General features: G+C 35.8%; 2 protein-coding genes across 3 annotated transcripts in view; both read left to right on the top strand.

The window, feature by feature from the left end:
• The first annotated feature begins 1,685 nt into the window (after positions 1-1,685).
• On the top strand, positions 1,686-7,600 carry yeats4 (YEATS domain containing 4). Its single transcript, XM_036576970.1, has 7 exons — positions 1,686-1,882; positions 2,217-2,336; positions 4,252-4,318; positions 4,607-4,701; positions 4,836-4,925; positions 6,085-6,172; positions 6,576-7,600. The coding sequence occupies exons 1-7, from the start codon at positions 1,832-1,834 to the stop codon at positions 6,743-6,745; spliced, it is 681 nt and encodes a 226-aa protein (XP_036432863.1). The 5' UTR covers positions 1,686-1,831; the 3' UTR covers positions 6,746-7,600.
• A 4,045-nt stretch (positions 7,601-11,645) lies between these two features.
• frs2a (fibroblast growth factor receptor substrate 2a) overlaps positions 11,646-13,067 on the top strand; it is a 35,955-nt gene continuing 34,533 nt past the window's right edge. For both annotated transcript variants that reach the window (XM_036576968.1, XM_036576967.1), the window contains exon 1: positions 11,646-11,974. The gene's annotated coding sequence lies outside the window, so the exon portion shown is untranslated. The remainder of the gene's footprint in view (positions 11,975-13,067) is intronic.

Genomic DNA, 13,067 nt, shown 5'->3' with positions numbered 1-13,067 from the left:
AAACCGCTCTAGTAGATGATTAGGCATATTTACGACAGATGTGGTGATGGTTACATTGTTTTTTATTTTTCTAAATAAATAAAGGACACTTTAATGCCCATGTCTAACATGTTTCTTTTGGTCTATGTGTTCTATGACCTTGTCTGAGCACAATTTTTTAAAATCAAACAATATGTCTAAAAAGCAGTGGTGGACAGCAACTAAGTAAATGTAATTCGTTACTGTACTTAAGTAGTTTTTCGTGTATCTGTACTTTACTGAAGTTTTTCCATTTTGGGTGACTTTTTACTTTCACTCCACTACATTTCAAAGTCAAATGTATTACTTTTTACTCCACTACATTATGAGAAATCTGTCGTTCCTTTTGGTTTATGTGTGTGTGTAAAAACATAACATGTCAAAATGAAAGAAGCGCAAAGCAAGATAACCAATCAGGGCACAGCGCGCACTTTGTTTTGAGCTTGTTTTGACCTGTTGGTCATACCGACCCAGTGCAGCACACGGTTCAACATCAGTGCAGCAGCGTAAAACTTTGGGAGTGTCTATTCAACATAAATGATGAACTAACCTAACTTTGTGTAAATAGACCAGAATATAGAAATATGTACACATATGCAGTTGTGACTGACGTGTTTCTTTTTTCTGAATTTATACAAACACTATTTCGTTTTATAGTAAATTAGTTTTGTCTAGTTTATGTTTATGAACAGAGACCTGCAGATGCAATATAGTAAAGGAAACTCATTTGTGAATCTGCGTTTAAAGCAAGTTTTTATTAAACTTGTGACTAAGTTGCAAATAAATCTTAAACCGAAACTTTGCTTGATTGCAAAAAAGTGATTTCAGAGCCACTCGGTTCTACCTGATGGAAATTGTTTGCCTTCAGTGTTTTGTGGTTATGATAATTTTAATAGACATCAGCGTCACTAATTAATGACATTTACCTAGAGTGACACTGGAGTATTTTGAAGCAAGAGTCTTGTTACAAAAATGGTAATAGGACATTAGAGTCATAATTAATCTTTTAGTACTTTTACTTTCAATACTTAAGTACATTTGAAGGCAAATACTTTTGTACTTTTACTCAAGTGGAGGTCTAAAGGGAGGAGTTCTACTTTTACTGGAGTAATATTTTACCTTGGGTATCTCTAACTCAAGGACATAATTTGTGTACTTCATCCACCGCTGCTAAAAAGTGAGTTTTTATCACTTAAATTATATGGCCAAACGTTTGTGGACTGATGATTGAGTTCATGTGTTTCAGTCACATGCATTGCTAACAGGTGTATGAAAAAAATCAAGCATGTAGCCTCATTTATAAAACATTTATATGGACACATTTGATCTTAAAACAATCTTATATGAAAATTCACATTTCAATAATGGTTATAAAATGTTAGTTCGATTTGAAAATATGCATAGATCAATCCCAAGTTTCCAACCTGATGTAGAAAAAATTCACAGCATCTGTGCCAATGTGCTGACAGGCATTACAGAGCGTGATTTGTAAACATTATATTTTTGTAAATCGTTTGAAGGACAATGCTGCGAATTGTTGAGAAGAGACAAATTATCTTTAATGTACCTTTTTAAATGAGGCCTTCTGGTTATTTATTTTATTTTATTTTATTTTATTTTGTTTAAATAATGAGGCTTTTATTTTGAAGGCAGGCATTTGGACTCTTATAGCAGATTGGCTGTAATAAAGGCATGATGAAGTGAACCCTTCTCTGTGCTTCATGGCCGTTTCATACTTTCACACTGTTCAGTTAACAGCTGCAGACGTGTTTTCATAAACTAATCCGAATTTAATATATTTTCTGTATATACTATGTTTAAGAGGATGGCTGAGTTTGGTCCAGATTCAGGAGGACGTGTGAAGGTAAAGCAGCATTAGCTTACCGTGCTATTAGCTAGCTGCCTGCAGTTAGCAGACTTATTTTACTGTTTATACTAGTTATTTACACATTATTAATCTAGCGTCAATAGGTAAATACATTTTTAAAAATATTTTATCGACCAAACAGTATAAATTAGTGATACTGAAGCTGCTGGTTTGACGGTTGTGCTGTTAGCTCTTTATAGCTGTAGCTATCAACAGTGCTCGGAGTGTATATAAACATTTGATCAAGAAGACAGATAATACATAATAATGAGTTTGTAATTTAAAACGCTTAAAGTGTAAAACTCTACAATTTTTCTCCATTTATCTGCAGGGAGTGACGATTGTGAAGCCCATTGTATTTGGAAATATTGCCCGGTATTTTGGTAAGAAGAGAGAGGAGGATGGTCATACTCATCAGTGGACTGTCTATGTGAAACCTTATAGGAATGAGGTACATACCTACTGTAATACAGTATGTCTGTATGTATGTGGATGTAGGTGTGGGTGTTTCTGCAGCTCTTTTGAACGCCAGGTTTTTTTTTTTATTTTGGTGGACAAAAATTAGTCTGTTACAAATATACAAATACTGAGCCATACAAAATTGCATATAATAAAAAAAATCAAAATTGAATTTGTCTTTACAGTGACATGATGTCTTTATCACTACATTCTGAACTGTTAAGATGCTTTCACTGTGTTTTAGTATGAATGGCATATGACATTAGATATGCTCTGATATGGGAATCGTGGGCTGTCAATATCTAATATTTTCTGTCTGTCAATGTTGATGTATTATTGTTTATAAATTGTACTCTCTGGGATTAAATCTTACTAGAATTAGCATCACAGAGCAATATAACATTTATTTCTGTAGGGATACAAATGCAGTTAAATGAATGACATGCAGGCATTTAGTGCAGTAAACCAGCATCACCCAAACATCCTGCTCTTCTGGCACACCAAAAATACAAATACATCTTCAAATATTGGTGAATATGTCAAATCTAAGTATCTGTCTATTGGTGTTTTATTTTTTAAGTAATCATATGCTGATGGCGATATGAGTCCATCACTCTGCTTCCCTAATCAGAGCCTGTAACACAAATAACGAGATAAACAAATTTGTGTAACATTAAGAAAAGATCTGAATTGAATGTCTTTAAAGCAAAATGAGGTTTTTACACACTTTGAACTCAATAATTACAGTAATTCTAGTACACTTGAATTAAACATGAATACAAAGTTGTAAAGGTCTCATGACAGATGCATTGGTTATAAGCTGTACGGTAAGGACATGCTGAAAATACAGAATATTAAAAGATGATTTAATCTGCTTTTCTGTGAATCGAGGGTCTCTTGGATTAAGTTTCTCACATTTTTGTCCATGAGCTCTTTGGCCAAATTACATTTTTGTTAAAGAAAGGTTTGCTTGGCTTAAAAAAAAAAAATAGAAATTTTGATTAATGTCACAGTTAGGACATACGGTCATATGCAGAAGTTTGAATAACCGTGTTTTGTTGATTTTCTACATGAGGCTGTGCTAACACATTCTTTATATGTAACAAACTTAAATATGGCATTGTTCTGCAGATTTTTGGGCATCATTTCTATTTGTTTGTTGAGTTTAACACATTGAAAAAAACAACTTTCTGCAAAAATGTGCCAAAATTTCTTCACAAACCACAGAAATTGTGCATAAAAATGTGTAGAAGTATGTTCTCTGTAGAGGATGTGTTAATATTTTCACTTAAAAAATCAACAAAACATGCAATTTGACCAAGGATGCCCAAACTTTTGCATATGAATGTCAATGTGTATGGAAAAATTACTGATCAACAGAAGTATTTATTTAAATACATTTTGATTTAACGTATTAAAAGAAGTAATTTATTAACTACCTTTTTTATGCACTTGAAGATAGAAATTGCAGGTGCAGGACATGAATGATATTCATATTTTAACCCAAAATATGCTTCATAAATTACATCAACTCCTTCCATTTAATAACAGCTTTGTATATTAAAATGCGTTATGACTAATAAAATAGTTTCTATCACTCATGCTAAAAATGTGAACATCCAGAAACTCACTGCCGGAACCTGAAAGTGCAGTAATACCCACATATAATGATCATTAGGATATAATATTTAATGCAGTTCTAAAACTAAGAAATTAACTGTATATTAGTCGTTGTGGCTGCCAATAGAGGGAGTTGTGCATTCAAAACTTTGCGTTTTGTTATTATGTCAGGTGCATGTGTTATTTATGCATGACTTGAAAACAAAGTGAATTAGAGCTCATTGTATTAGTTACTAAATCAGTCCAGAAAGAAATGCAAACCAAAACCTGTTTGGATTCATTCTCAGGATATGTCTGCTTATGTCAAGAAGATCCAGTTCAAACTTCATGAGAGCTATGGAAATCCATTAAGAGGTATGATGTTTCCCTAGTGTTACTGTAGATTTAAGCCAGATTTCTAATTTTCATGATTTTAAATGTCAGCCTAGGGCTGGCATTTTTGCAGTGACTTTTAGTTTCATTAATTCATTTATTTTTTGAGTTTCACATTTTATGCACACATTGAAAGTTCCTCACGTGGGCAGTTGTTTGGGTCTCATTGGGTAAATTAGGTTTTTCATTGAACCCTTTAAGTCCTGGCTCTACTTCTGTAGTACCGTCAGTAATATCAAGCTGACTCAACCATGATTTCACCTGTTTCAGTGGTCACCAAGCCGCCGTATGAGATCACCGAGACTGGCTGGGGAGAGTTTGAGATCATTATAAAAATCTTCTTTATTGACCCAAATGAGAGACCGGTGAGTGGCAGATCTTTACTTTTTATATTACTCAAATAACAGCATCAGTGGTTACCAGTATTTGTTCAACATTATGTGACTATGTGAAGTAGACGGAGGAAGACTGGTCAGAGTTTGAGTGTTTTCTCTCCCAGGTCACCCTGTATCACTTGCTGAAGCTGTTCCAGTCGGACTCTAGTGCCATGCCCAAGAAGACCGTTGTCTCTGAGTTTTATGATGAGATGGTAACAGTAACTTTACACTCTGACTAATACTGTCCCCACCTTCTCTCACGACTGCTCAAATGTTTGAAATATTCAATAATATAAAACCAATGAAGTTCTAATAAAATTAATGTCTAGAATGAAACTGTTACAAACATAATATCTGGAATGAAATACTAATAAAATTAATAGCCAGCGTGAAGTTCTAATAAAATTAATATCTAAAAGAAAAGTTCTAATAAAACTAATATTCAATGTAAAGTTCTAACAAAAAAAAAATTCCAGTGTAAAATTCTACTAAATATCCAGAATGAAGTTCCAACAAGAATGCATTTCCAAAATTAAGTTCTTCTTAAAAAGTAATATCTGCAATGAAATACTAATAACATTCATTTCCAGGATAAAGTTCTAACAAAATTAATATCCAGAATGAAGTTCTTATGAACTAAGTATTCAGAATGAAGTTCTAATAAAATGTATATGCAGAATGAATTTCTGATAAAATGAATGCAATATGAATATCAAGAATGAAATTATATTAAGCCAATAAAAGAAAATCTAATAAAAATATTGATAGAATGATGTAAAAATAAAAAAGAATGAAACCATGATAAAATTACAATAAATGATTGTCCACAGATCAGGCATAACATGACCAATGACTCCTTGTTTTTACGCTCATTGTCCATTTTATCAGCTCCACTTACTATATAGGTGCACTTTGTAGTTCTACAGTTACAGACTGTAGTCCATCTGTTTCTCTGATACTTTGTTAGCCCCCTTTTACCCTGTTCTTCAGTGGTCAGGACCCCCATGGACCCTCACAGAGAGGGTACTATTTGGGTGGTGGATCATTCTCAGCACTGCAGTAACACTGACGTGGTGGTGATGTGTGACACAAGTGGAGCTGATAAAATGGACAATGAGCGTAGAAACAAGGTCATAATGTTATGCCTGATCAGTGTAAATATAACTAGTGTATTATTTATCATTTAATAAATTAGTTTTGTTCCTGAAATTGAGTTGAAATACTAATATTAATATAAGTTATTGTATAGAAAACAAGTTACATGATAAGTGATTCCAAACTTTTGAGTAGTAGTGCATGTCAGTCATTTTCATTTTGTTGTGTTATGATCAGTAAGCTAGATGTAGAGACCCTTTTTTTGTGCTGCTATAGATTTTCCAGGATCCCACAGCAATGATGCAGCAGCTCCTGAACACCACCAGGCAACTCACGCTGGGGGCCTACAAACACGAGACAGAGTGTGAGTGAAATGCATACCAACCATTCTATTTTCCTTGATATGAGCCCTTTAACAACTCGACAGTTTGAAGCTAGTGTATGATGGCATGGGCATGCAGTTAGCACCATGCTAATTGGTGGGGTTTCATTTTTCATTACGTGTTAGCTATATTAGCCTTGCAGCTCCAGTGCTAAAACTAATGAAGCAAACTTCAGACATCAAACATGATCTTGGCTGATTGGCTACATTCAGGGGAGATGAGGGGAATATGCTTATTTCACTGAACTATCACTTTAATACAGAGTCCTAGACTGATTACTGATTAACTGATTAATGCTGAAAATCCCACATCTTTTGTTCAGGGAGCGTTTCAGCAGCATGCTGGCTATGTGATATTGAGAAATGTGTGTTTGTGTGTGTTTAGTTGCGGAGCTAGAGATGCGGACGCGAGAGAAGCTGGAAGCAGCGAAGAAGAAAACAAGCCTGGAGATTACGGAGCTGAAGGAGAAGCTAAAAGCCTCCAGAGAAAACATCAACTTCTTGAAAGAGGAGATACGCAAATTGGAGGAGGAAGACCAGATTAAGGAACACTGAGGATACACAAACACGCAGTGTGGCAGAAGTAGAGGACGTTTGTCATGGATGGAATGAACTCATGTTTTCCATTCAACAAGTATATAATTAGTTTTTTTTTTTTCTTTAAAGAAATAACTCTTTCTACAGTGGACTTTTTTGTATTGTTCAAAAAAGAAAGCATCTTTTTCTTCTTAGGTGCATCATCCCAACTTCACTTCTTCTCAAATCTTCTGTGGTGTATGTCTGAGATGTACATTAGAAACACAGCATTCTGTGTAAAGGGAATTTCCACCGGTTTTTCAAAATATATTTTGAGCTGCCTTATTCAGTGGTTGAGATATAAACATGTGTATACATGGTTTATTGTAAAATAGTGTAAAGAAATTTACTGACTCAGATTTCTTTACAATGGTGGTGGTGAGAACCAGGGGTTGTAATGTCTACAGTACAATGTACGGTCCAAAACAAACAAGGAAGTGTGTTTTTATATGTAACATTGATGATGATAAAATAGTAGTAAATCTAAATTAATATTAATTGCTTTGGGCACCATTTTGCCATAAAATGTCCTGCATGTGACAGCTGGGATAGGCTCCAGCAGCCCGCTGCGACCCAGAAGGATACACGGTTTAGATGATGTGTGTGTGTGTGTGTGTGTGTGTGTGTGTGTGTGTGTGTGTGTGTGTGTGTGTGTTCTGCATGTATCTTTTCACCATGAATGTATTTTAAGAATATCTTTTGGGCCAAAACTTTCAAATCTAAACAATAGCAGTGCATTCACGAATATTTCATATAATAGCTGTCTATGAGAGAGTTTTTAGCGACATTAAACTTTTCAGATGTTTGGTGGTTATCACCACCATCTTTGAACAATTCTGACTCAGTAAGTTTCTCTGGAGCAAAGCATTTCATATCAGAGCACTCTGAATGACTTTAGACACTTAGCCACTTAATTTTACTGAAATTTGGAATTGTAATTCTCCTTTAAGGGAATATCTCAGCGCTTTTCAGCATAATCTCTCTCTGTTGCACCGGTAACATGTGGTTTATTACCACAGACAATAATTTCAGCAGGTTTCCCTGAAGAGAAAACCCACTGACTCAACATATTCTTATGATAGAAGCCAATAGGCAGTGGCTGAACTCTGAATATGAAGTACGTAACTGTATGTCTCGAAACTCCAGCCCGTTTGCTAGTGATATGCGCAACAGGTTCTGCTACTAAACTTTTGCAGTCTAGCTTGGCAAACACTTACAAAAAGTTAACTAACACCAGGACTGTTGATTACAATGCAGTCAATTAGTGTAATCAGACCAGTGTGAAAAGACAGAAACAAACGTTTGGTTTTGAACGTAATAGAAAGCTTTTTTTTCTAGCTCTCTAGTTTCTAGTTGGGTAAAAAATAAATGGGTGTTTTTTTGTAACTATTTTGGTGATATTTTAGCTTCTTGTTGAATAGACAGCTGTTTTTACAATAATAAAGTGTCTTTTTATATATATTTTTTCTGTGGTTTCAGGACAACCAACTCATTTACGGATTATGTACCTATTCTGCCAGAGCCATATCACACTAAGGAGTGATTCAGCTTTGAATGCTTTTTGAATAAGGTAGCCAATCAGAACTGAGCTTATTTACATATATTAGTCTTAAAGGCACAGTAATTAAAACAGCCTGTTTAATTGTACGGAATAAAGAGAGGCTGGATAATAGTTATTACAAAAGAATTATGTCCTTTTGGCACATAAAACCAAAAGCGTGATGTTTATGACCAAAAGCCAGTCGTGTGAAACATGAGGAGTCAAACAGCTTTTTTTCCAAAGAAGGAAAAATAATTCTATGTAAATATATAGAAAGAAAAGCATTTATAACAGTAAAAAACAGCGCTGTTAGTGTTAGTGCTCATTATTACTTTACAACCAGCCACTTCATTAGGTACACCTTATACACTCCTTGTATCATGTACCTTACCGTAAAGGAGCACTTTGTAGTCTTACAGATACATCATCTGTTTCTCTGCATACTTTCTTAGCCTACTTTCACCCTGTTCATGGTCAGGACCCCCACAGGACCACCACAGAGTTTGCTTCCTCTGCTAAAAAGCGATATTCTTTACATGAATGATGCCACATACCTCGTGAAAAAAAGAAAAGTAACAGGGTCCAGCTCTGTTAGTCCCTGATGGGTCAGAAGCTTGCCCTGATTGGTCCAATAGCTGTTTGTGATCGGAAATCCTGAACTTAACCTGCCCTGGAGCCGGTCAGGCATATATACAAACCTATTTCCAAAAAAGTTGGGACACTGTGCAAAATGTAAATGAAAACAAAATGCTATGATGTGCAAATCATTTAAACCCTATATTTATTTGAAAATACTATAGAGACAACATATCAAATGTTAAAACTGAGGGAGTTTATTGTTTTGGCAGCAACACATTTCAAAAAAGTTTGGATGGGGCAACAAAAAACTGGTTGTGTAATACTAAAAAAAAACACCTGAGGGTTAATTGGCAACAGGTCAGTAACATCACTGGGTATAAAAAAAACATCCCAGAGAGGCTGAGTCTTTCAGAAGTAAAGATGAGGAGGGGTTCACCACTCTGTGAAAGACTGCACCATCAAATAGCGCAGCAATTCAAGAATGATGTTTCTCAGCATAAAATAGCAAAGAGCTTGGGGATTTCATCATCTTCAGTACATAATATTATTAAAAGTTTCAGAAAATCTGGAGAAATCTCTGTATGTAAGGGACAAGGCTGAAAACCAGTATTGGCTGGCCAAGATCTTTGGGCCCTCCGGTGGCATTGCATTAAAAACAGACATGATTATGCAGTGGAAATGGCATGGGCTCAGAAACACTTCTGAAAACCCCTGTCTGTGAAAACAGTTCATCACTGCATCCTTAAATGCAAATTAAAACTAATATGCAAAGAAGAAATCATATATAAACAAGACCCAGAAATACCACCACCTTCTCTGGGCCTGAGCTTATTTAAAATGGACTGAGGGGAAGTGGAAAAGTGTCCTGTGGTCTGAGAAATCAACACTTGAAATTCTTGGAAATCATGGACACCGTGGGACACGGTATCCTCTGGGATAAAGACCATCTGGCTTGTTATCAGCGCACAGTTCAAAAGCCAGCATCTGTGATGGTATAGGGGTGCATTAGTGCACATGGCATGGGTGACTGACACATCTGTGAAGGCGCTATTAATGCTGAATGATATATACAGATTTTGGAGCAACATATGTTGCCATTCAGACGACGTCTTTTTCAGGGAAGGCCTTGATTATTTCAGCCAGACAATGTAAAACCACAATCTCCATGTGTTACAACAGCATGGCTCTGTATTAAAAGAGTAAGAGGACTAAACTGGCCTGCCTGTCATTGAGCAGCTGAAATCCTATATCAAACAAGAACGGGAAAACATTTCACACTGAAAACTACAGCAGTCGGTCTCCTCAGTTCCCAAACACTTACAGTCGTTAAAAGAAGAGGTGATGAAACACAGTGGTCAACATGCCCCCGTCCTAACTTTTTTGGAACATGTTGCTGCTATCAAATTCAAAATGGGCATATATTTTTCAGAAAACAATAAAAATTCTCAGTTTTAGCACTTAAAAAGGTTTTGTTTATACTATTTTCAAATAAATATAGGGTTTAAATGATTTGCACATCGTAGCATTTGTTTTCATTTACATTTTGCACAGCGTCCCAACTTTTTTGGAAATGGGGTTGTAAGTTGACATGGTGATATATCCCGGTAAAAAGTGATCCACCACCGTGAGGTGGATAATCCAGTCTAAGAAATAATCTTACAGTTAGCTCACTAAGACATAAATCCTGCTTTGTGAGACAAGACCCAGATGTTACAACAAACAGCACATTTACATATATCCACCTATTCAGCCAACAGTGGTTTAGCCCCACCCATTAAAAAAAGTGCTTTTTAAACAAGACAGTACAGGGCAATCAGAACCAAGGTCATTCATGTATATTAGTCTTAAAGGCACAGTACCAAAAACAATTCATTCTAAGATATAAAGAAAGGTTGGAAAAATGTCATTAATAGTAATAATGTATTGTAAAGTATAAATTATGACAAATTGACAAATTATGTGGTACATAAAATACCACAGACTTCACATGGAAAATGTGCCCTTCAGGTGTAATACGGGCCTTTAACTGTGTTTGCCGAGGTTATTGAAAGTGCGTTTTGTCTGGTAGTACCTCAGTGTTTCATGTGTATACTTGTGTCACCACAAGAGGCTGATATAGAATAACAAATAAAGGTCAGCTAGTGACAAACCTCATTTATATAGGGATTTGATAGCCCTCTATGAAATAAACCACATGGATATTACTAATACAGCTTTTAACTTAAAACAAAGAAGAGGTTTAGTGTAAGACCATTTTTAGGAAGCTGTAAAGTTTATAGTCACTTCTGAGGGTCTTTTGAGTGTTACTGAGTGTCTGTTTAATTTTTCTAAATAAAATAGTTACAATTTATCCTACCTGAGATTACATCAAGGTGCTGTTGATATTTATAAAAATACATTAATAATAGAGCACAGCTTTATTATCTGTACCTTAATAACCAATACAATGTAATACAACATAAACACTTTAAAAGTCTTTAAAAAGTAATAAATAACAAAATTACTGATTTATCACAAAAGTTAATATTTTTATCTAGTAAAAATCACTTTATATTTTCATAAGTGAAGAAGTTTTGATTGGAACTGTTCAACATTTGTTTTAAATCTAAGAACAACTTCATACCTCGTTTGCTCCACGGTGAGGCCCCATTCGCTTTATTTATTTTTGTAAACCACCCGATTTCCGTCAAGCCCCGCCCCTCTGGCGTGCTGCTTGTGAGTAAGAACTATTAGCCAATCTCAGCGTGGTAGGGGCGGAGCCTTGTCCAATACGGGTGTGAAAGAAATACGATTCAGTGAAGGAGTGTAACTTCACTGCAATACATTTTTTTCGCTTTTTAAACCACTAAATCCATCGATAAAGAAGCAAACATCTAGGATACTAGTTTTTAAAAAGGTTTATTTTCTCTTCACAAGTCTTGATGTGGTTTCAGGATGGCTAGGTGGAAAAGTTTTGCTGCTGTTTGCTGGGCTGCGAGTGTGCGGACGGGATTTTTAACCCTCAGCTCCTGTTGATTTATCTTCATTATAACTTCGTGTTTTCGGACTTATCCGCCCCGCCACATCTCTGCTATGGAGTAAAATGTGCAGTAAGTATGCAGAAATCCTGTACATTATAACGAAAAGCCACGTTTCGTGGTCGTTTGCTCGGTAATTAGCACGGTAGCTAACCCTGGCTAAAGCTGTATTATATAAGAGAAGCCATCTATGCAAAAGTCTCCATCGTTTATGCTGAGTTTATGCACTTCTAGTGATGGGAAAACAGTGAAGATATTAATTATTAACATTATGTTAACGTGGATAAAAATAGGCAACATGGCTGGATTGAGCAGGGCAGGGTTTTTGCAGTTAGTGGACACTGATGTGTTTTTTCTGATGGGGGAGTGTGCGTGTGTGTAGAGGGGGTGAAAACTTTTCCACGTTAAGCTGCAAACGCTGATTTCATCACCTTAAGGAGTATGAATAGAGAAACCGTTAAAAAAAAACTTTGGGTCTTAGTTTTGCACTAATGTTCTTCATATGTGTCGCTTATTTGGCAATTATTGGAAAAGTAACACTTTCAAATAAAGTGAGACTTTATCTATAACTGTCATTACTGATAAACCTTTATTGAATGACCTCTTTATTAAAGCTGGCCAGCTTATTAGAAACCCCTGCCTTGTGCTTCCACTCCCCAACCACTTTATTACAAACACCTACCTTGTACTTCCACTCAGTGGCCACTTTATTAGAAACACCTACCTTGTGTGCCTTCTGGCTGTTTTATGAGCTCCTGAGCTCCACTTATCTTTCAGGTCCACTGTGTTGGTGTACAGTTACAGAGTATAACTCAATTGTTATTGCAGAGTTTATTAGCCCCCTCTACCACATTCATCATTGGTCAGTTTCTGACCACAGGGCTGCGGTTGACCAGATATTATTTGGGGAGTGGGTCATTCTCAGCACAGCAGTGACACTGACATGGTAGTGTATGTGTATGTGTGTGTTTGCTGATATGAGTCAGTCACTGTCACTGCTAGGACCACCGCTCTGCAGTATACAGCTAAAATCATCACAAACTGACCAATGATGTGCATCAACAGATGGGCTACAGTCACTTTGTTTATATCTTGACCATTTCATTTTGCAAGTATTTTTGAAAAATCTGAATTCTTCTTTAGCCCAGCAAATTAGCATAGCAAA

This window comes from Colossoma macropomum, unplaced genomic scaffold (genome assembly GCF_904425465.1).
Source record: "Colossoma macropomum unplaced genomic scaffold, Colossoma_macropomum, whole genome shotgun sequence".
In the NCBI taxonomy this organism is placed as follows: Eukaryota; Metazoa; Chordata; class Actinopteri; order Characiformes; family Serrasalmidae; genus Colossoma; species Colossoma macropomum.
The sequence above is the reverse complement of the archived record's forward strand: the minus strand, read 5'-3'. Positions and strand labels throughout refer to the sequence as shown.

Excerpts from the sequence above, each read along its gene's own strand:
- yeats4 (XM_036576970.1), top strand. The coding sequence starts at position 1,832 with ATGTTTAAGAGGATGGCTGAGTTTGGTCCAGATTCAGGAGGACGTGTG. Across the intron at positions 1,883-2,216 it reads ATTCAGGAGGACGTGTGAAG|GGAGTGACGATTGTGAAGCC; the intron begins GTAAAGCAGCAT and ends ATTTATCTGCAG. Across the intron at positions 2,337-4,251 it reads TGAAACCTTATAGGAATGAG|GATATGTCTGCTTATGTCAA; the intron begins GTACATACCTAC and ends ATTCATTCTCAG.